This window comes from Canis lupus, chromosome 23 (genome assembly GCF_048164855.1).
Source record: "Canis lupus baileyi chromosome 23, mCanLup2.hap1, whole genome shotgun sequence".
NCBI classification, from domain to species: domain Eukaryota; kingdom Metazoa; phylum Chordata; class Mammalia; order Carnivora; family Canidae; genus Canis; species Canis lupus.
The window spans coordinates 45,864,487-45,886,996 of record NC_132860.1 but is presented as its reverse complement, the minus strand read 5'-3'; the positions used below and the strand labels follow the sequence as shown (position 1 = coordinate 45,886,996).

The 22,510-nt window shown below is 40.3% G+C and overlaps 1 protein-coding gene and 1 long non-coding RNA gene across 3 annotated transcripts in view; both read left to right on the top strand.

Annotated features, from left to right (window-relative positions):
• The window catches only part of SESN3 (sestrin 3), a 71,611-nt gene extending 56,904 nt beyond the window's left edge, over positions 1-14,707 (top strand). For both annotated transcript variants that reach the window (XM_072795072.1, XM_072795074.1), the window contains exons 7-10: positions 762-880; positions 1,708-1,898; positions 5,115-5,259; positions 6,886-14,707. In XM_072795072.1, coding sequence (XP_072651173.1) covers positions 762-880; positions 1,708-1,898; positions 5,115-5,259; positions 6,886-6,972 — 542 coding nt within the window. In that variant the 3' untranslated portion in view covers positions 6,973-14,707. The remainder of the gene's footprint in view (positions 1-761; positions 881-1,707; positions 1,899-5,114; positions 5,260-6,885) is intronic.
• Positions 14,708-18,209: 3,502 nt separating this feature from the next.
• On the top strand, positions 18,210-20,436 carry LOC140615191 (uncharacterized). Its single transcript, XR_012015929.1, has 2 exons — positions 18,210-18,682; positions 19,303-20,436. It is a non-coding gene; the product is annotated as an uncharacterized lncRNA (long non-coding RNA).
• Positions 20,437-22,510: the final 2,074 nt, after the last annotated feature.

The following is a 22,510-nucleotide window of genomic DNA, read 5'->3' as shown; positions in this document are numbered from 1 at the left end:
CTAATCACAATCTCAACACATTGTTTACCTCATACATTGTATGCCCTTTTTATTTCCATGTCTACAGAAAAGCACACATACGTTAGGTGTAAAACTCAATGAATTTTCTCAAACTGACTCTTTCTATTGTAGCGCCCAAGTCAACTCAGAATAATGGTGGTACCAGAAGGCCACTTTCTTCCCTGTCCCAGTTCCCTTCCCAGGCCTTCTCCCTCAATGCCTCTTCATGAGCTAAAAAATGAACTAAATTGAAAAAAAAAAAAAAAAAAAAAACTAAATTGCACTAGTTTTCACCATGAACATATCCAGATGAAACACCATTGAATTTTAACAAAAATCTGTCTTAATGTTAGACTTCAGATGGTCTTTCACCTTCATCTCTTCTCTTTCCCTGCAGCCCACTTCATCCCACAAGAGTTTAAAAAAAGTTTAAGTTTTATATGTATAAATATATATACATAGAAATACATATTCAAAGCTCTGTGCTATCTTCATTTTCTAAGTAAGTAAAGCTAGTGTATTGATTTTTTGCTATTACTGATTAGATATTTCAATGTAGTCATGTTTTTGCCCAGACAACTACTGGTAAATGTTACGATTGTCAGTATTTGGTAATGAAATTAAATTAGAAACTTAAGCCATGAAATCAATATTGTCACTTCAGAAATCCATGGAAAAGCTAAAAAGTGGAGGGCAATGGAGCAGTTTCATTGTTCTCTGCACAATTTCCTTTATTCTGGATTGTTCATTATTGTCCTTAGATTTTGAAGATGACATGATTATAACATCTGATGTCTCTCGATATATCGAAGACCCTGGTTTTGGGTATGAGGACTTTGCCAGACGAGGAGAAGAACATTTGCCAACATTCCGAGCTCAGGTATAAGATGCCTTTAATTCAGAGAAACTAGAGAATAAATACTGTCATTTTAACTGTGAAATGTTGAAATGTAAGTACATTGACTTCTAAAGAAATTAATGGTCATTTTGATAGTCTGTGAATCTTTTGATGTAACCTAGTTTTTGGCCTAGTCTAATTTGATCTCCCAGGAGATGAATTTTTATTTCAATGTTTCCTCTCTAAGAAGGCAAAAGGAAATGTCTTACTCAGTTACTTGCATTATTACATGTATAAAATTGTATACCAATTTTGTATAAAATTCATACCAATTTTTTTTTTAGAGGAGCAGGGAGCAAATCAAGTGATAAAGTTACATTTATAATAAAATGGCATTTTGTAATAAAACCATAGACCAGTAGTTATGGGCTTAAGTGCTACCACCCCCACCCCTAGAAAACAGAACGACAGTAGTGATGTGGCTCCTAAAGAAAGTAGAAGTTTGAATTAAGACAGACTCCTTTGCACTTGTTTCATATGATCTGCTGTGTCACTGAGTAGGTTTGGTCACATAAGAATATTCTCAGGTCTTCTGGGGTTCTTCCAGATAAGGGTATAGTTTGCATAGTACACAACAACAGGAGGTGGCCAGAGTTCATCACCAGCATGTCAAACTATGGACCCCACTGAGGGAACTTACATGGCATTTTGATCTATGAACTGATGTGAAGGGTTTCTAGTAAAGCTATCAGCTTAGAATTAAATATGAAATATCTTCATGTACTTGCTTCAGTAGTTACATTTACTACAAACATGGAATTTAACTGGAAAATGCCCATTTTGTAACTGGATACAATTTATTCTTTTAGGACTATACCTGGGAAAATCATGGGTTCTCCCTGGTGAACAGACTTTATTCTGACATTGGACATCTTCTTGATGAGAAGTTTCGCATGGTCTACAATCTCACCTATAACACTATGGCCGCCCATGAGGATGTTGACACAACCACGCTGCGCAGAGCTTTATTTAACTATGTTCACTGTATGTTTGGAATCAGGTATGTTCATTGCTGAGACAGTTTTAAACATTTCTAAATGAAAATTCTGACATGAGTCCTATTTAGTGCTATATAGTACTAGGGAGAAAATATTACATGTGGACTTCTGATTTGGAAAAATGACTTCCATTTTATAGAAAAACCTTTTTTCTTTGTTTGACTGTTGGGAATCTTAGCAGGCACCTAGAAATACAGTACTAAGACTTTACTGAGGGAAAAAAAATCAGTAATCATTGAGGGATAGGATAGCATCAGACTCAATTTAAGAATCCTTCCTGGAAGAATTAGGCAGCTAAAAACCTTTCATTGTGCCCTATTAGTTCACTGTAATAAATGCTGGTTTGTTTGTTTATTTTTAAAGGAATGGTAATTAGGATATAAATGAAACTAAGTTAGATTGTGTCCTCATAAAGCTCACATAAGAATATTGAAATGAAACTCTCAGTCAATATAAATTAATGGCCTCTAAATTTAGAAAATTGGCATTGAGAGGACAGTGAGTAAATGAGTGAATGAGATAGATTGGTCTAATCAGGAAAGCTTTTTGGGGAGAATGTGCCTTTTTGAGCTCGGTTTTGAAGGCAGTTATGGAAAAAGAATAAATTCCCAGTTAAGAATACATTCAGTTTGACTCTACTATGTTCTTTCTAATATAGTATCAGAAAGCCTTTATGGAATGGAATTAGAATTTACTTTGTTAAGCAAAGTATTTTCTATAATTTTCATTTAAAAATTTTTCCTGAAATATCAACTAATAGTCAAGCATTCTACCTAGAAGATACTGTTAAAATGGTAGTTAACTATGCTATTTGCTCACTTACCATTCCAGACAGTAAGTTAACATACAATCATCACATTTTTTTTTTTAATTTATGATAGTCACAGAGAGAGAGAGAGAGAGAGGCAGAGACATAGGCAGAGGGAGAAGCAGGCTCCATACACCGGGAGCCTGATGTGGGATTCGATCCAGGGTCTCCAGGATCGCGCCCTGGGCCAAAGGCAGGCGCCAAACTGCTGCGCCACCTAGGGATCCCCTAATCATCACATTTTAAAACACATTTATTATACCTACCTAATCTAGGAAGAATAAATACTAACAATATAATTCAATTGTGATAAATTATGTTCAAGACAATAAAGGACAAATGTTATGGGTGATTATCTGTTAGATGCCACCAAATAAAACTCGTATAAAATCTTTGAATACTTATTTTTAACTAAGCATATGTTTCGGTTAAAAATTAACTGAAAATACAGAAGAGAAATCCCATGAGCTCCCAGTAGTCTCTGTGCCCATTGACTCTACCCTGTCTCCTCTTTTATTATGGATAAACTCTGTAGCCCTGTGTACCTGTATACAAACTCCCATCTCCTTCCATTTAAAGATCCCTATTCTAGAATAAAGATGATGTGGTGTGTGTATATATATGTGTAGCATATTGTATATATGCATATATATATATTGCATATATGTATGTGTGTATACACATGCACACACACAATGGAATATTACTCAGCCATTAAAAAGAATGAGATCTTGGCATTTGTGACAACATGGATGGACTTAGAGAGTATAATGCTAAGTGAAATAAACCAGAGAATGACAAATACCTTATAATTTCACTCATGTGGAATCTAAAACACAAAACAAAGAAACAAGCAGACTGATACAGAGAACAAACTGAGGGCTCTTGGGAGAGGGGGAGGGGAAGGGCATCAAGAGGTAGTGTTCCAGTTATAAAAGAGATAAGTCACGGTGATATAATGTTCACCCCAGGAATCTAGTCAATAAGATTATAGTAAATTTGTATGGTGACAGATGGTAACTACATTTATGGTGAGCATTTTGTGAAGTATATTAATGTTGAATCACTGTATCATGCACCTATAACTAATATCATATTGTATGCCAACTATAATTAAAAATTAAAATTCCAGGATGCCTGGGTGGCTCAGCGGTTTAGCGCCTGCTTTTAGCCCAGGGCGTGATCCTGGAGTCCTAGGATCAAGTCCTGCATCAGGCTCCCTGCATGGAGCCTGCTTCTCCCTCTGCCTCTCTTTCTGTGTGTCTCTTATGAATAAATAAATAAATCTTTTAAAAAATTAATTAAATAAATAAAAATTCCTGCTTCTGGGGGTGCCTGGGCAGCTCAGTCTATTAAGCATCCAACTCTTGATCTCAACTCTAGTCTCAATCTCAGGGTTGTGAGTTCAGGCCCTTAAGAAAATAAAACAATAAAACAAAATTCTTCCTTCTCCTGCAGAATCAACTTTACCTCTTTACTTTCTCATCAGTATATACACAATGCTGTGAATTCTCTCATCTTAAAAAAAAAATCCTTTCTTCATCCTTCTTTTCATTCTGGCCCTTGCCTCATCTTTCTGCTCCCATGCACAGCACATCTCTTTGAAGAAGCGTTGTATATACTTACTGTCACCATTTTATCCTCCATTTGCTCTTGAACGCACTAGGGTACCAGACCACTCCCAGTGAGGTTGCCTTTGGCCCCTGTATGGCTGCTTCCAGGGCTCAGTTCCCATCACATTTGATTGGTCAGTAGCATGGGCCACAGTCCATCACTCCCTCTGCCTCCATACACATTGAGTCCAGCCTCTGGGCTCCTGCTGGTACTTCTCCTGGCATAGGCTCAAATGGCAGCCTCACCCCCCTCCCTAAAACTACAGTTCCTCTTCTCACAGCCTCATTTCCCTTTCCCTCCACAGCAGTAAACACCCCCTGACACCTCACATGCTAGATTTTTTGTGGTTTTTTCCTTTCTTCTCCAGTAGGATTGAAATTCCATGAGACCAGGGATTTTTGTTTATTCTGTTCATCCATGTATCACCAGTGCCTAGAAAGGTACATGGAAAGTACATGGCATATGATAGGCATTCAGTAAATATTTGTTACAACATTTAGTTAATGAGTTTTTTGCATTTAATTGCTATACAATAAACATCTCTTGATATAAATCAGAAATTTGGGGGGCACCTGGGTGGCTCAGTCGATTAAGCGTCTGCCTTCAGCTCTGGTCATAATTCTGGGGTCCTGGGATCGAGCCCTGCGTTGGACTTCCTGCTCAGAAGGGAGTCTGCTTCTCCCTCTCCCTCTGCCCCTTCCCCCTGCTTGTGCTCTCTCTTTCTTTCTCAAATAAGATTTAAAAAATCAGAAATTTTGACTTTGTCATTTTAAAACTATTGTCATTTTGCTTATAGGTATGATGACTATGATTACGGAGAAGTTAATCAATTACTTGAACGAAGCCTGAAGGTTTACATTAAGACAGTGACCTGCTATCCTGAAAGAACCACCAAGCGCATGTATGATAGTTACTGGCGTCAGTTCAAGCACTCAGAAAAGGTGTGTTTCATGATGATGTTACAGACACCTTAGGTACATTCCAATGTAATTAGTAACGATCCTGCAAATTACACAGGAAATACTAATAAATGAGTGCCATTAAAGAAAAGGAAGTGGTATCATCTGGCCATCTTTTAAAAAGATGTTAAAATTCCAGTCTATTGAGTATTAACTATAAATTTTGGTTATATGTTTGGCCAACGTGGTGTGTATAGTAAATATGTAGCATCAGCCTTTGAAAGGCTGGATCTGGATATTGATATTTTTAAAGTACCTTTAGGAAAATGTCTAATGTTCTAATGATAATAAAAATCAAACCTACCAAGATGTATTAGGTGTGATTGTTCCAGGCCTAGAAGGTATCTCCATTTAGGGAGTAACTAGCCATTAGAGTTAACCTACTAGAACAGTTTCTCATTCCAATTTGGTAATTGACTATTTTGACAATACAATGCGTGATATTTGAGCCAAGTGTGTATGTACCATTATAAAAGAATATTTCTTTGGACGAAATATATAGGAATCATTTAAGACCTAATAAATGTTAAGGATCTTTACCAACATTATAACGTAAGAACTACCCATAAATCCTAGGTCTTTTTGACAAGTAAGTCCAAGAATCTTCCATTTTTTACCACTTTACAAGCTTTTGAGAGTAAAAAAAAATCTCTTTAGGGTCCTAATAATCACGAATTAATTCTATGACCTTGGCAGAGAATGTTATGGCCTAAACCTAACAGATTTCTTGAAGTCTTAGCGCCAGTCACACATCAGATAACCCATTTTACTGCCAGCATCTCTTCTCAGTGGATCTTTATGCCCTGTTTATATGTTTGCATTAGACTTTCTTCCTTTAATGGGTTGTATCTAGAAATTTTCTTTACTCATCTAGGGAATATATCTAACAGTATATCTAACCTGTAGAATGTTTTCAAAATACATATAATTTCAAAATACATTTCTTTGTAGTGAATTTCAAAAATATGTAGGTATTAATTATAACCCATCAGCTGGGGTGTATCTCCCTCAAAACTCAGAAGCTTGTTCAGTTACTTCTGAAAGATTCCAGGGAAGCTGTGCAGAAATAATAAGGACCAGACACTGATTACAGACTGCTTTCAGCTTCAGGTTTTCACCTGAGTATCTTTCAAGTCCACAGTAAGAAACGTTTTCAAAAGCTTCCCAAGGAATGAACATAGACACTAAGAAATGTCGAGCTGATTTTTAGCCATATAAGATTTTACAACTGGAAGCAAGTATAACTTGCAGGCAAGTTGTCATTTATAAAAATATTTTAAAACAGTTATATCATAATCCAGAAGCTTGATTACATAATGTACATCTTGACATAATGGTTGGTATCTCACAAGGCTTTTGGAGGTCATTTTTCCTGCTCATGAGAGACATTTCTTGTTTACAAACAGTTTTGCAAATGAGCCCTTACATCATTTACCTGCATCAATATGCCTAGGGATGTCTGTGCAGACATGTCCATGTCTGTACTTGTGTCTGTATAAACCTGATGAACCTGTGTGAGTGTCCCATATGTAAAAAAAAAAAAAAAAAAAAAAAGTTTTGGCAGCTGTTTAGAGTGGTCACTAAGGAGATGAACATTTTTGTTTCTAGGTTCACGTAAATCTACTTTTAATGGAAGCACGGATGCAAGCTGAACTCCTTTATGCCCTTCGTGCCATAACTCGGCATTTGACCTGAAGCATCGTCAGCCAACGAAAATGTCATATGTGTGTAAAGCCTTTTTTCACACAAGATATACATCAGAAGCTGTTTGTGATGTAGCATCAAAAATTATTCAATTCTCTAATGTCAAAGTTTAGCCGTTCTTTTCGGCGGCTGTCATGTGCAATGATGTGTTTTCTTTTTCTTGATGCTTAACATTACTAACAATAGCAAAAATAATACTGAGGAGCACTACTTTGCATTGTTTTATAGTTGGAATTTGGGATACTGATCATAAATCATGAACCTGGTTTATTAATGCTTAACTTCAGCGCTTTTGGGTTTGTATGTATGTTGTATTCTTTCCTTTTTTTTTTTTTTTTTTTTTTAATAAGGAAAAGCGCTTACAATCTGCTCAAGCAATTGTTTTTCAGATATTGGAATTCAGCACAGAATGGCCTCCTCTGGCCATTCTAAACTTCTAATGTTGTGTCCTAAATCTGGTGGAGGAAAAGCATGCGCTTTTGAACTAAGCTGCTCACAGGACACATTATCTGTGTCCCCAGGAGATAATTTGTCAGGCACTGTTTGTGGTTTTTCTTGTTTGTTTGTTTTTGTTTTTGTTTTTAACTGCTATTGGCGATAACGTGAAATGTGATACAGCCATTGTCCATAATTTAATGTGAAATTAATCATGATGAATTCTATAGCATGCTACTGAAATGCCAAATTCAGCTGTTTTCTTTCTCTTCTGAAAAAGGAAGTTTCCGTTTTCCATATCAGATGTATATATTAAAAGTGGAATTATGCACAATCCTTTCTATCACTGACAGCCATCCTCAGTCACCGAAATAATCAGTGCTCACAGAGCTGCTCACAATTCATTCAGTTGGCACATACAAACTTGTCCCCACACAAGATTGACCAAAAAGTTTCTTTGCACATTTTTCTTTTCTCATAGTGTTTTCTATATTGCAGTAAGCAGAGGAAGGTTAATAGACTTGTATTTTTTCCTGATAGGCTTTTAGAACTTCTTTCCTGTGGTTTTTCTTACAATAGGTTGAACAGTTGAATACTCAAAGGTAAAAAATTGTGTTTCTATGCATTAATGTGATCGAACAGCAACAACAACAAAAAAAGTGCAATATGTTGGGAAAAAATACTCTGCTGAACTTTCCCCCCATTATGTCATTGCAGAAGTGTCCTTTTGAACAGAGCCATAAAGAAATTTGGTTCCAATTTCTTTATCGCACTCAAGGCTTTTGCCTTACTGGGGTTGAACAATATTATTTTCCTAATGCCAAAGCACCCCCTTCCCCAGGGAAAAAAAAAATCTCTTTGGACAACTGGTTTAAAAAGATATCAAGTCTTAGGGGAGGAATAAGCATCCAAAAAGTCACATTTTCGCATTGGTTTATGTTGCTTGATTAGACTATCTTCACAGAGCACAACATTATGTGTTTATAGCTTTAATTTGTATTGTGTTAATGAACCAGTGAAGTGCCTAAGAGATGCTTACAGCTATCCAGTAGGACACGACTGCACTGCTTAAACACTTTTTTGGTTAATTAAGGGTGACTTGTACACAAACATGCTAATTTTTTAAAAACCGCTCCATTTTTTTCATAGTAAATAATATCATCAAAATTCTCCATTAGAGTTCCCACAAAGATTTCATCTTAGACTTACTTCCTTACTTGTTATATAGGAATTTTCTCCCATGAAAGAATCGTGGATGAATGTTTTGTTAGATCATTTTGCCCTTGCATTCATCATTCTTTTCTGGTACAATATGTTAGGTTGCTTTCTTTTAGATTTGATTTCAGATAAGAAAACAGAAAGATGACTGTAAACCTACTAACATGAGGTGGTTCTGCATTTTTAGAGACCAGAATCTTGTTTGAAATCTTCCATGTGAGGAAAAAATTACTAATATTTTTTAAGAAAGGGTGGTTTATTTAAAGATACTATTCAGAGAATTCTTGCCAGATCTCTTCTGTTTAATTGTATATACCATATGTTGATTTTTATTTGGCATCCCATTATATGGATGGTATTAACTGCAAGGAAAGTAGGAAAATGACAAAACATGGATGATAGCATAAATGTTAATTTGACTTCCCTAACCTTAGAACTTTCAAGTTGAGGTTATCTTTTATTCTTGATATTTGGGGGTGGGGGGGCATGTTATTTCCTACAACCCTTTCAGTTACTAGCCCTATATTGTTGTGCAGGTGACCTGTATTACAGGATTAAAAATGAATGGAATCTTTATAAATGGAACAGGAGGAGAAATTCTCATAGAACACCATATGAGCTTTAGACCAAAAGGGGAAACAAGGTGTAAGTAACTAAAATGGCCACTTAGTTTTTGTCTTTTATTTTTTTTACCCCAGAAATGTAAGTAGTTTGAGTTTGGGTTTTGGAAATATTAGTGCCTTTCCTAGATCTCTTTTCTATCAAAGTTTCTTTTTAGCTCAGCATTGATCTATCTCATCAGTAATCAGGAACATAAGTCGACTTGGAACTTTAAACAAAGACAAAACAATATATTTATGAACCTCAGTGAACCAGCTAAGAAAAATTGACTTGCGGAGGTGCTAGAGCACCTGAGCTACAGCATGCACAGCATTCCAGGGTGTGAATATCATTTTGCAGCAAGTTTGCTGGGAACGTTCTCTAATGCAAACTTGAAATTCTGATGTGGTTTTCCAGGGTGGTATTTTTTCAGAGTATTGAATTTACTATGTAGTAATTTATAGTATAGCTTTTTATATTAAAATGTGATATTTTTAAAAGAGATATCTGGTTCAATTGGTGTAACGACATGATTATACAATATGCTGACCTACACCTTGGAGCTCACATTGTGCCAAACTTTAAATGTGCAAGTGTACTTGGGAAAAAAAGCACATGTGAATGTGAATTCTCTAACTTCATTGCTTATCATGTTAAAATTAATAACCCACTGATGTATATGCTTGATTGATATCTGTTTACTTACCAGCTTTGGTTGTAATTCATAATTTCCCAGATCACCTTAGGAAATACCTGAATACTCTCCTATCAGAAAGTGAATCTGTTCTGTAAGCTGATCGCTTGACTGTGGGAGTGGCCCAGCAGCTGCCCCATTCAGCCCTTCAAATTAGACCTCCTCAGATGGGCTTGCGATAGCAGAAAAGAGGCTGAGATGAGACCACTCATTACCTTCTTTACTTTTTTGAACCAAGCATGTTGTCTCAGTCTCTGGAAGAATCTTCATCCCATCTGGGGTACTTTTACAATAAAAGATGGCTAATGTGGAATCTGGGCCACGGCCTTGGCCTTTAATTATGGCAGAGCAACACAGGGCTGTTTTAGAACAGAAAACTCAGTGGAAGCTTTATATTAAAACCATATTTGAACCAGAGCCCCTATTTTAATTGTGTTATAAAGTCTCCTAAAGTTCTTAAATTCTTCTGAAGATTAAATAACATTATTCCAGAGCAGCTTTTTTCCTTTTTCCACCTTATAGAGTTTTTTAATCCAAAATATAAGATTTTTATGCCCATGCAAAATAAAATGATCAGCAAACAATTACAGATCTATACTTAAAAATAGCTCACCACTTTAGTGCAGAGTGCATACATAGATAACAGTAAGATTCTTTTAAACTCTTAAAGACAGTTCATCAGGGGGAAAAAATAAATTTCAGTGCATGTTCTAAAAATGATTTGTACTGTGACAGTAAAATGAGGTTTTTGTTTTGTGTTGTGTTTTGAAGACAATTCAAAACCATTCCTCTGGAAAGCAAGACCTTAAACTCTTCTCTTTATCTAACAGACTTTTTCTTCTTTTATGCAAATAGGCGGTCTTGCATGGAGTAAAAAGTATGCAACAGTAATGTTATATGAACAGTATCTGAAATTTTCTGGGTAGTATAATTCCACAGCACCCTGAAAGACAGGTGGCCCCTCAGTTCAGATCAAGTGCAAAGTTACTTAATTTGTCCTCACCAGAATCTATTCTTGGTGGCCATCATCTTCATCTGTGTTTCCCTACTGTATCCCTCTGGAGACTGAGAATTAAATTACGGAGTCTTTCCTCAGAACAGTACTGTAACATGAATGTATTCCTCTCAGTCAACAGAACTTAAATCCCCCCATGTGTGGAGCTTCTTTCCATGCTAATTGGGCTCAGTTAGCAGTGTCCGCTCAGGTGAGACCTAGAACAAAAACAGCTGGGGTTAAATGGATCCTAGAGGCAGAGGCAGAGCCCTGTGAAAAGTTTTTCAAAGAACACGTGGAACATCACACTGAGTGTGGCAGTCCTCAGCATCGTACACCTGTTGTAAAGGAACATTCCCCTCTGGGAATTCCTACCTGCATTCAATCCACCCTCTCCTGCCTGCTTTCTTTCCCCCAAGTGCCTCAACCTTCTACATGCTCACTGTCCCCCACTTCCCTCAGCCTGTCTTGGTCTGCAGGCCTTTTCACAATCCAAACCAAACATCACCAGCCACCTGCTGAGTGTCACCAGCATTCTCTTTTCTGAGTTACTTTTCCTCCACTCATTAAGAATATGACTTCATCCCAGCCCCGCCTAAGTCCCTCAACCATCCAGCTACATTTTGGCTAACCTTTGCCCTGGACACCCTACCAGATACTATGCGGCACTGAGCATAAGCCTGTCCATCCCATACCGTTCTACTCTTTCCTGGCTGCCAAAATATCATGCTGTCCTCTACCTCATCCCCAAAGAGCCTATAAATTCAGAGTATCCAACCTTTTCATGGATTTACTCTCTGTTGTCCAATAATGCTACTTCCATATTTTAATAAATCGTAGGAGATTTTTGCCTTCTATCAGAGTAGAAGTCTTTATATTTATACATGATACAGAAATGGAACTATTTCTACCATGCAGAACTTAGCATTTAGTGGGACTTTAACATGATTGAGTTTACCATCCTAACCTGGATCTATATTAGGAAATAAATACTGGTGTTAGTCCAAGTTATCTGAATGTAAATTTAAGATTCTCTAGCAATCCAGAGTGATCTGTAACCCTTCAGTGGATCAGGACATTTCTGGCGTGTAAATGGGTGGTGTTTCATTGTTATTGCTTGGGCCTTGAAACACATTTCTAATAGGAGATAGTATAAAGGATGTTGCTGTGGTCCCATCAGATCACACGAGCCCACTCAATACAGAACATAGATAAAGTACCACACAATTGGGCACATGAGAGTTTGGACAAGTTTTCCTGGGTCAGATTAAGCTTCTACCCCCCATTCCTACTGTGTTCTCAGGCGGGGAGAAAAGTATTTATGGGATGGAAAGGGAATGCATTGACTTTGTAGTCTTGTCTTCCCCTGGCTGCATTCCAGGCATATCCAGACTGCGTCATTAAGGAACACGTGCCTAAAGGAGGAAACCACTGTAGTCCCTCTACTCTGGCCAATGTGCACTCTCTGTGGTTCAGGGATGACAGCCCTAGTCAGATTTCTAACATGGGGCATGTTGCTCTACCGATGGCTGTCCCACCTGATGATGAACCACTCTGTGTGGAAGTACAGATTATGACAACCTGTGATGGTATCTGAACGCTTCACGTTCTGTTCATGAACAACCCAACCTGACAGCAGAGTCTAGTCAAATGGCTTCAGGGGCCCAGGAATGAATCGATGTCTCATTTAAGAAATGAGACTTCATAAAAGATGTTGAAGGGATGGTTTTTATTAAATCGTATGTCCCAAAGTGTTCGTTCTAGCTTTAAATTCATTCTGACTTATCACTATGAAGCAGAGAATTGAAAAAGGAAAAATAAGGGGGTGGGGTGGGGAGAAGGAATATCTGATTTTTTTCCAATGCTTGTGGAAATCTTTGAGATAATGAAAGGCATACTATAAAATAGCCTTTAGAACAAATACCCCGTTTGACTTATAGCTGATAGGACCACATCAAACATTAGTAAGTATAATAAATATAATTTTTGGTATATAAATTTTGCTAAAACAGTCTATTTTTCTTGTACCCCTCAGTTGAACCTCTTAAAAATGAATGTATCATTTCCACAGAAAGATTATCAAAGGGAGAGAGAAACTCTGGTCTTTAATGCTAAAGTGTTGTTCATGAATTCTGATTAGCTGAGTGTGTGCATTATGACACTTAGCAAATGAAAGTGGCTATCCATCTCTTTCTTAAATTAATCCATCTTTACAGATTTTCCACGGACTTCCAAATCTCATAAGTAAGGATCAAAAGGAGGGATAAAGGAAACCTATTGGTTGGGTAGGAAGATGTTTCCTTTGTGATGTTGAGAGACTGCTTTCTCCTTTCTGAATTTCACTAGTTCTCTAAAATAAAAAGCAGGAGTTCAGTGGTACCCTTGCTCATCAAGGAAAGTGATCCAAACTCTCTATCTAGTATGCATTGTCTTTGCATCCACAGATCTTCTCTGAAAGAAAATATGATTTTTCCCTTCCTCTTTCTCTTCATATCTACTCTTTTCAACTCAAGGTAGACACAGGAAGCAAACCAAGCCCATTTGGCATCTTCTCCATGCTAATAGAATAGTCACATCCACACGCACAATCTGAGTGAGGTAAAAAAGAACCCCATCAGGTCAACTCGGAACATGGCCTTGCTCCTTGGATTAGCTCCTTCAAACCTGAAAACTTTCCTGGTCATGGAAGAACTGGATGTATCCTTTAGCTTATGAAATAGGATTTGAACTTGAAATCTCTTTTTAAAAAAAAAAAAATCCTGATTTTGCAGGGCAGCTACATAATGAATGTATATATTAAGACTTTGTAGCTGAATTGCACATGAAATCAGATTGCCAACTTCTTACTTTCAATTTTAGACATCATTTTATCCTTCAGTTGTGAGCGATATATGTAGCATGCTGTGAAATGTCTATTATAGTTCTTTAATTCATCAGTATTAATACAGATTTATCTTTTGCGTTCCTTGGTACTTTTTATTCAATGTAATCAGAAGCTGTGATGTTTTGCCTTTGTAGTCCTGTGTTTTGTTACTGTAATTTTTTTTTACGAAGCACGTGACTTTGGACTAATGTGAGGCAGATGACATGATCTTTAAGACTGCTATATATATCAGTCTCTTACTATATAAGGTTTTCAATTAGAATAAGCTTTTATCAAATAGATCATTGATGCAATTTAGGATTCACACAGTTTTCGGCGTCAAATGGCAGTCCTATATTTATAGTTTCAATTCTGAAAATAGCAGACTTGATAAACAGCCACTTTAAACTTGTGCTGGCAAACCGGACCCTGCTCTAGATGTAGTAGTCTAAGGTAGTTAACCATATAAGCCTTTTCAACTATTATGCCCTCCACGGGAGTCAGCAGTTAAGGAGATTATAGAACCCATGAAAGCTTTTTTGTATGTATAAGTAGGTTTTATTTTTTTCTTATGTTGCCGATTTTACAATTCTGACTAAAGCTGACCTGAATGGATCAGTTTATGTGTAATATTCTAGTGCTTTAATGGCTTTTTTTTTTTTTTTTGGAGGGATGGGTAATATTATTTGAAGAGATGCAGAAGGAACTGTTAGTGGGTCAAGACAAACACATTTGAAATAAAGGAACTGTGTATTAAACATGTTAACAATTCATAACTGCACTTTTTATGACATTTTGAAAATCTATTTATAGGTACAGAACAATGGGTTTTGTTAAACTGTATCACATTTATACTTGCAGAAATTTATTTCGTTGTTATTAGTAGGAATTTTATTGGTTCAATAAAATTGGCAAAACTGAACCCTGATTATTTGCTTTTATATGTGTGTATATTTATGTTGGAGTAGCATTCTTGCCTAAGTTCGTTTCTGCACCATGATTGAGATGTGCTTTCGGAAAGACATCAGAATTGTCTTTTTTTTCCCCCTTTATTCCCGACCCACGGTTTTTTGGTGACATTTCTCACAATCACTTGATAACCGCATTAGTGGAATATTGCAATAATGTAAGTGGTGCCAAATATATAATTATTGTTACCTTTTTTAAATGGCCATCATGATCGCCGCAAGAGGCATGTGCCTTACACGATTGTCTCTTGTTAGCCAAGGCAGGGAACGGGAAAGGGGCATTGACCCTGGGGTCGGAGCCCAGCTTCAAAAACTTGGAAGTAACTTCATCTCTGTGAACCTTGGTTTCCGCCCCACAATCGGAGGAGCAGAATACCTTCTTAACATGTCTGTTTGAGAATGAGGTGAAATGTAATCATGTTACATTTGAAATATACAGAAAAGTGGCGGATTCGAATGGCTGAATGAGAAAGCCCAACAACAGCATTGTTGCTAATTGAAATAAAGAGGTGGGAAGGAGAACAGATGGGGAAGGGCAGGATACACACCTGGAATGGGCAGTGATAGTAAGGTGCGAGTAGATACATCAGAGCGGCTTCTGGAAAGCTGCAGAGGATATGTAAAGCCTCTCATGCAAGGTTTTCCAAGGGAAGTCTTCATTTCGGTTCATGCTGGTGACCTAAAAATGCATATCAAAGGCAAGAGCCTGGGGAATCCCTGGGTGGCTCAGCGGTTTAGCACCTGCCTTTGGCCCAGGGCATGATCCTGGAGTCCCAGGATCAAGTCCCACATCAGGCTCCCTGCATGGAGCCTGCTTCTCCCTTTGCCTGTGTCTCTGCCTCTCTCTCTCTCTCTTTCTCTGTCTCTCATGAACAAATAAATTTTTAAAATCTTAAAAAAAAAAAAAAAAAGGCAAGAGCCTCTCCCTTCATGCTTCATGTCCAGCTGTCCCACAGGGTGGGCAGAAACCAGCTCCTTCCTGATTAGAGTCTGACTCGATAATGTGCAATGTCTGGGGGAGAAAAAGGAGACACATCCTGCCAATTCAGCAGCCTGGCCCTTCCTCAAGACGTTCCCCAATTCAGAATCCTCCTTTTTGATGCTGGTTCCCTGGGAATTCATTAACGATGTTGAACCATTTTTAAAAGGGAAATAAAAGGCCATGTTTATGTGTCTGCTTGGTCCTTCCACATGCATGATCTCATGTACTCCTCAGGATAACTGGAAAGAATCGTTACCCCATTTTACAGATGAGTAAGTTGAGTCTCAAGAGAGCTTTCCTTGCCCAAGTGTTGGCACCTGGAATCGGCACAGTGAGGGTTTGAACTCCAGTCTGTCTAATACCACTTCCTCTACTGAACTTCCCTACCTTTATTCAGCCTGTCTCTTGAGTGATGATGTAAATGCTATCAACATGACATTTTACTTAAAAAAGTGAAAGGACAGTCCCTGCTCCAAACAAGAGGTTAGATAACCTTCCTCTCTGGCTAACTTGCAACTTTTTTAATTTTAAAAAATCGAGTTGTTTTTTTTTTTTTCCCTCCAGTCAGGAAGAGGTGCTTTGATTTAAAAGATGGTCCTGGAGGGGAAGGTTCCCAGACAATTATATCCAACCAGTACCTGTAAATGTAAAGGCTAAGAATTTCTCTCAAGAGAACAAACCTGATTATAAAGACGACTCCGGAAAGCTTAAAACTGTATTGCATTTCTGTTTTTAGCACCATTCTATTCTATGGTGGTAGTTACCAATTCAAAGTCATAGTTCCTTTCTTTTTGCTTTTGTTTGTTTGTTCAAAGTCATAGTTTCTAATGCACATAAATAACTCTCTCACTCTGGGTTGAGTACAGCTAGTGCCAGAGAATGTCTCTTCTCCCCAATCTCACATCCTTAACATGTTTCAAAGCACAAGTGAGCCAAACTTTTCCATAGAACTCTGAAAGACAGCTGAGAGAAGACTTCATATCCCCTCTTGCACCAGCCTGCTCCTCAAATGAATGTTAACACATGCTTCGTCTTCATATCAAGGTGAAATTTAGGAAGAGGAGCCTGGTCACAGAACTTTCCACCACCCGCTGACTCGCTTGTTTGCTTGCTCAGAGGCAGTAGTGAACCCCTCTTCTACACCACTGCACAATCACGGTAGCCCCCTGCTGACTCCCTCCTGCCCTGCTGCTGCAGCCAGTTTCATGCAGGCACTGGCCAGGTTCCCCGGGGAAGCACATCTGGTGGCCCTAGACTGCTGACATCTGGCCTCCAGCCCCGGGGCCGCTCCGAGTGCTTGTAGTAAGGATGCCAGAGGGACTTGCCCTGCCCTTGCACTGGGCATGTGCAGTGCTGCAAGTTGCCAGCCAACCCATGGCCAGTGACTAACGACAGGATGGATGCTTCCTTCTTTCAGTCTGCCAGGCCATGGCCTGGAGACTCAGAGACCCCAGAATCAAGTACTAGTCCAACTTTATCGCCTTTCCCTCTTTTCCTTCTCCCTCCCTGTCCTCCACTTTCTCCAGATCTCCTAAACCAGGGTCTCTGGCTCTGCTTCCAGGATACCCCAGGCCAAGATAAGACAGTATAAGATAGGAATTTCGAAAACCCATCCTGGAATAAATTCAAATCTCAACGCCAGCATTGCCAGCCATCTGTCCTTGAACAAGTTACCTAATCCTGTGGTTTCTCTGATTCCTCATCTGGAAAATGCAGATAACAGGATGAAGGCGGACAGAGCCCCCTGTCCTTAAGAAAGGGGAAGTATGGGTGGAAGAGGGTAGCGGTGGCACATCAGGCAACAGAGACAAAAATAAAGGGATGGTTTGATAGTTTTATGGAGTCATAAAACTGGCCATTATTTATCAAGAATCTTCTAAATGTTGGGAACTTTGAAAACATCATTTTATTATAGTCACCCTACAAATGGGGATGGCCCTCTGTTTAAAGAGTTAAAAAAAAAAAAGTAGGTGGAACAAAATTAAGTAACTTGTCTAAGGCCAAACAAGTGGCTGGTAGATCGGTTCTCAGGCCAGTCTAACTTTAGTTGCTATTCTGTTTCTTCTATGCCAAGTAAAGAGGTATTTCATTGTGTTTGGTGTTCTCCGTGAAGGTTTGGGCACTCCTGGAGTTGCTAAGATTTGGATTTGCAGAGGTTGAAGAACAACACATTCAGGCAGAGAGGACAGAGGAAGCAAAAATGCAGCGTGAAATCTCCAGGCCATGAGTGGAGGGCTGTGTGTTAGAAGATGAATTTGGAAAGGGTCATTTGCTCAGACCACACAGGGTCGTCGAGGTTAGACTAAAATACTTGCATTTATTTATTTGGAAAGGGAGCTGAAAGCCATTTTCAATAGGTCTTGAGCACAGGCGTGGATGTGCCCCACTTTGAAACCACGGCATCTCCTTGACAACCAGAACCTGATTAGAATTTCAGGACCTCGTGGAAACAGGATGTGCAAAGTAAGGGGAATGCCATCTTTGGGGGGGGGGGGGTTCTCTGCCTATCTGGAATAATCTCCAGAGTACTTTGGCACATCCCCACTGGGGGTGTACACCAGGCTTTCGTGGGTAAAGTATAAGATCCTGGGAGTGCACCGTGGCCATGCGAGGCCTTCCCTTCCCATGCAAGGCTCTGCTGATACCCAGGCCCAATCTGACAGCTGTTAGAACTTTATGCCTTCTAGCTAGGCAGTCTAGACTTGTTTGCAGAGTCTATTTCTCTTGAATCTGGGTTCATCTGGTGGCTTGACTTAGCCAATTGTGGCAGAAGTGACATGGTACAAACTGCAGACCTGGGTTCTAAGAGATCTTGCTTGCCTCTGCTCTGTCTCAGGGTCCTGCCATGTTTGGGCCCAGCCTGGCAGAGAATGAGAGGCCTGCAGCAAGCCGAGTTGTTTCAATCGCTCTGGCCAAGGCCCTGGGTGGAGAAACCCACCCAAGATCAGTAAGTCATTAGCTTACCTACAGCTGACTGTTGACTCACTGAGCCCAGTTTAGATCAGAAGACTCTCCCAGACAACCCAGATGCATGAGCAAAACTCATTCATTCCTTTTTTTTTTTAATTAAAAAAAAATTATTGGGGGGGGGGTGTGCATGAGCAGGGGAAGGGGAAGGGGAAGGGGGAGAGGGATAAGCAGACTCCTCGCTGAGTATGAAGTCCCACACAGGGCTTGATCCCAGGACCCCAAGATCATGATCCAAGCCGAAGTCAGATGTTTGACCAACCAAGCCACCTGGGTGCCCCAAAACTCATGATCTCCTATTGAGCACTATAGAGATTCTGTGGCTGTGTGTTATACAGCATGATTGTGGCAATAGGTGACTGATAAGACGTAAATGCTGGGGGTGGTCAGTACTGCATCCCAGAAAGATCCTGGGTTGGGAATTTCTTTCTCCTGTCTCTGTTTATTAAGTATGGCCTCAGGAATACAAAGATTTTCATTTACATCTTTAGAGTGAATATAGTTAGCTACTTAATAATCAGCCCTCTGTTCATCCCTGTCCTCAGAACGTCCATCTTTCTGGGGTTAAAATGTATCACATTTCCTATTAATCTTTCTTAGGTCTTCATCCTCAATATCTGGGACCTTAAACATGACTGTACCCATAATTGGACTGGTGAGTTCGGGGCAGAAATATCCAAACTTCAGAGCATAAGAATCCCTGAGGAACCTGTTAAAGATCTAGATTCATAGAATCACCCCCCAACAGTTCTGATTTAGTGCGTATGGGCCAGAGGCCAGGGACCTCCATTTTTAAAAAGCTCCCAGGTAACTGGTGGCCACTGGTCAGACCTTGAAGGAGAATGGCTGGGGCATAAGAACTTTCCAGTTCTGAATGCATTAAAAACACAAGTGCATGCCACAGGGTAATATTTGAAGTCTGTGAAAAGAAAAAAGAAAAAAAAGCAAAGTAAACCGCAGAAAGACAAGTGGATACAGAAAGTAATCATAAAATCACTAATGGGGGCAGGATACAAGGAAAAGGAGTATTTTCTGCTGGCTTGTCAGTGAAGGTTTCTGCTATGCTTTACTCCCCCGGGTGGAGTAAATTGATAGTTCTCCACCCCGACGCACCCAGAATCACCTGGAGACTTTAAAAACCCCGATATCTGAGAACCAATCGCCCACCCTGAGATTCTGATGGAATTAGTACGAGTTGCACCCAGGACATTTGATCTTGATCTCTCCTGGGGATTCCAACATCCAGCGCACTTTGAGAACCAGTAGGCAAGAATTCGAAACCCGTCCCACTGAGCGGACACCCTGCTAACCGTGGAGACCACGGCAGCCCTGACTGACCGCGCTGACCCACAGGCCGACTGGGGAGAAGACACGCGGCAGAGATGCAAAGGAACCCCCGCTGCTCCTTGCAGTGGGATCTCAGAAGTGCTGGGAAGGTGAACGCGGAAACACACACCTGTTTCTTGGGACCCGGAGGAACAGGAGGCAAGTGTCCATTCTTGCCTGTGAACGGAACACTTTGGCAGATTGAAGTTATTGTCGATTTCTCTATGCTTTTATATCTGTATTTCTATGGACCTGAATGTCTGTATGTGCAAAGGTCCACGAGCTACGTGTGCCTTTGTCATTGTTCTTCTCCTTATAACTCTGTGGTAAGCATGAAATATATCCATGAAGATAAGACATGGGGGAATCTTTAAAAATTAAATGGACCATGCTAGATTTCAGTCTAAACTGAGGTTCTCAGACCCTCTTTCTGAGCATCAGAATCTATAGGGAAGCGTCTTCATTTTTTTTAAGGATTTAATTTATTTATTCATGAGAGACAGAGAGAGAGGCAGAGACACAGGCAGAGGGAGAAGCAGGCTCCCTGTGGGGAGCCTGATGCAGGACTCGATCCCAAGACCCGGGGTCACGACCTGAGCCAAAGGCAGATGCTCAACCACTGGGTCACCCACGTGCCTCAGGGAAATGCCTTTAAAATAAGTATTCCCAGAAATACCCAGACTTACTGGATTAGATTGAAAGGTAAGGGCTCATATGGTTTCCCTATTGATAAGCTCCACACATACACTTTTTTTTTAATGTACTCGGCATCATACTTCAAAAGTCTCCTTTTTGAGAACCAGGTATGTTTTGGGAGCATGGGAGCATGGTATGTTTGGGAGTGCCCTTGGAAAACATTATCCACAGTTACATGGCCTCAAATCCACTCAAATGGTTTCGTGGCCTCAAGTCCAAATTGACTACCTACACCCTCTCTGTGTTCAGTATACGACTTGGACACCAGATGGCGTCCAAGGGCTTACTGAGACACCAGGAGGTGAGCAGGGGAGGGGATAGTTGAGGGTTTCAAAGACCCTGCCCCATGACTCCAGGCACCAGGGGTGGTGGTGATGGAGGCAAGTTAGCTCCTACAGCCCTCTCTGCTTCCTGTACTCTGATGGGGCCTCTGGCTACTCAGGGCTGTATCCACCTGACTTTTCCAAAAGCAACAAGTCCCTTCTCACCCCATGACAGTAGATTCTAACCAACTCTTTCCACTGAGCACTTTTTATGTAACAGGATTCTGTAACTAGAACTCTTTCGACTCAATTCCACCTGTGAACCCCAAAACGATTCAGGAGAAGGTAAAGTGCCCCCATATTCCAAAATGAAAGGACTGGCCACAGAGCTGACCCCAATCCTCTTTGTGAGCCTTCCTCCAGCCCCACTCTTGGCTACAGAAGAGCCCAGAGAGGGGAGGCAGGAAGAGAAGATTTCTTTAGAAAGAACCAGGCTTGAGTCCAGCTCCCTTTGCAGAGACCACTCTGAGGAATTTATACATAGCTTGTAGAGTTTGGGGAAGCTTGCAGACTGCTATGCAGCTCCAATCTAAAAGAAAGCCCACAGCTAAACGGCGGCCCGAGCTTCCCTTGGGCAAGCACAACTGCCCCTCCAGCATCTGACATGGCAAGCAGGTCTGATCTCCTTGCAGGCCCAGAGAAGACTTTGATGGGTAACCAGGCCGAAGCATCTGGAAGGTACACTAAGAGGGAGACCTGCCAGAGTGAGGTGTCCCATCCCGCCAGCACAAAGGCCAGACTGGGGTGCCCGCAAGAGACCACTCACAGAATATATCTTCTGAGTCCACCTGCTGTGGTCTGGGCTGTTGGCTTTTATTGTAAGAGCAACAAAAGTGACAGCAGAGTTTTAAATTGTGTATATGGAGGAGGGAGGAATGATAGTAACCTGATCAGATCTCCATCTCAAGAATATTCTGAAGGGAGCATGGAGAATGGAGGGGACCAGAATAGAAGTGTGAAGACTGGCTCAGAAGGCATCGGAGGAGTAAGAGGAGCAGGGAGCACGGACTTGGGAGTGGGGGTGGTGCAGCAGAGGTGGTAAGAAGGAGATGGATTCGGGGACATGCAAGAAGCAGCAGTGATCAGACAAGGTTGGGGCAGACAAGAAGGAGGAGTCAGGATGACCCCCAGCTCCCCACCTGCCCCAGGTTGCTGCCTGCTGGAGCCCCTTACTCGAAGAACACTAGGAAGGGGCCAGGTCATAGGGAAGAGGCCATGTGTCTGTGCCTTGGTCACTGGGAATTTGGGGTGCCTTTAAGACATACAAAGATGTCATGTGGGTGACCTGAAGCTTTGGACACAGGTGCGATGGCTTAGGAATAAGAGTGAGGGATGAAGATGACCGAGCCAGCCTCGAAGGACCCAACATGAAGGCCAGGGCAGGAGAAGGCACTTGGCCAGGGAAGGAGCTAGCAAAGGAACGCCCAGAGATGCAGGCAGAGAGGCCACGTGCCCCTTAAGTC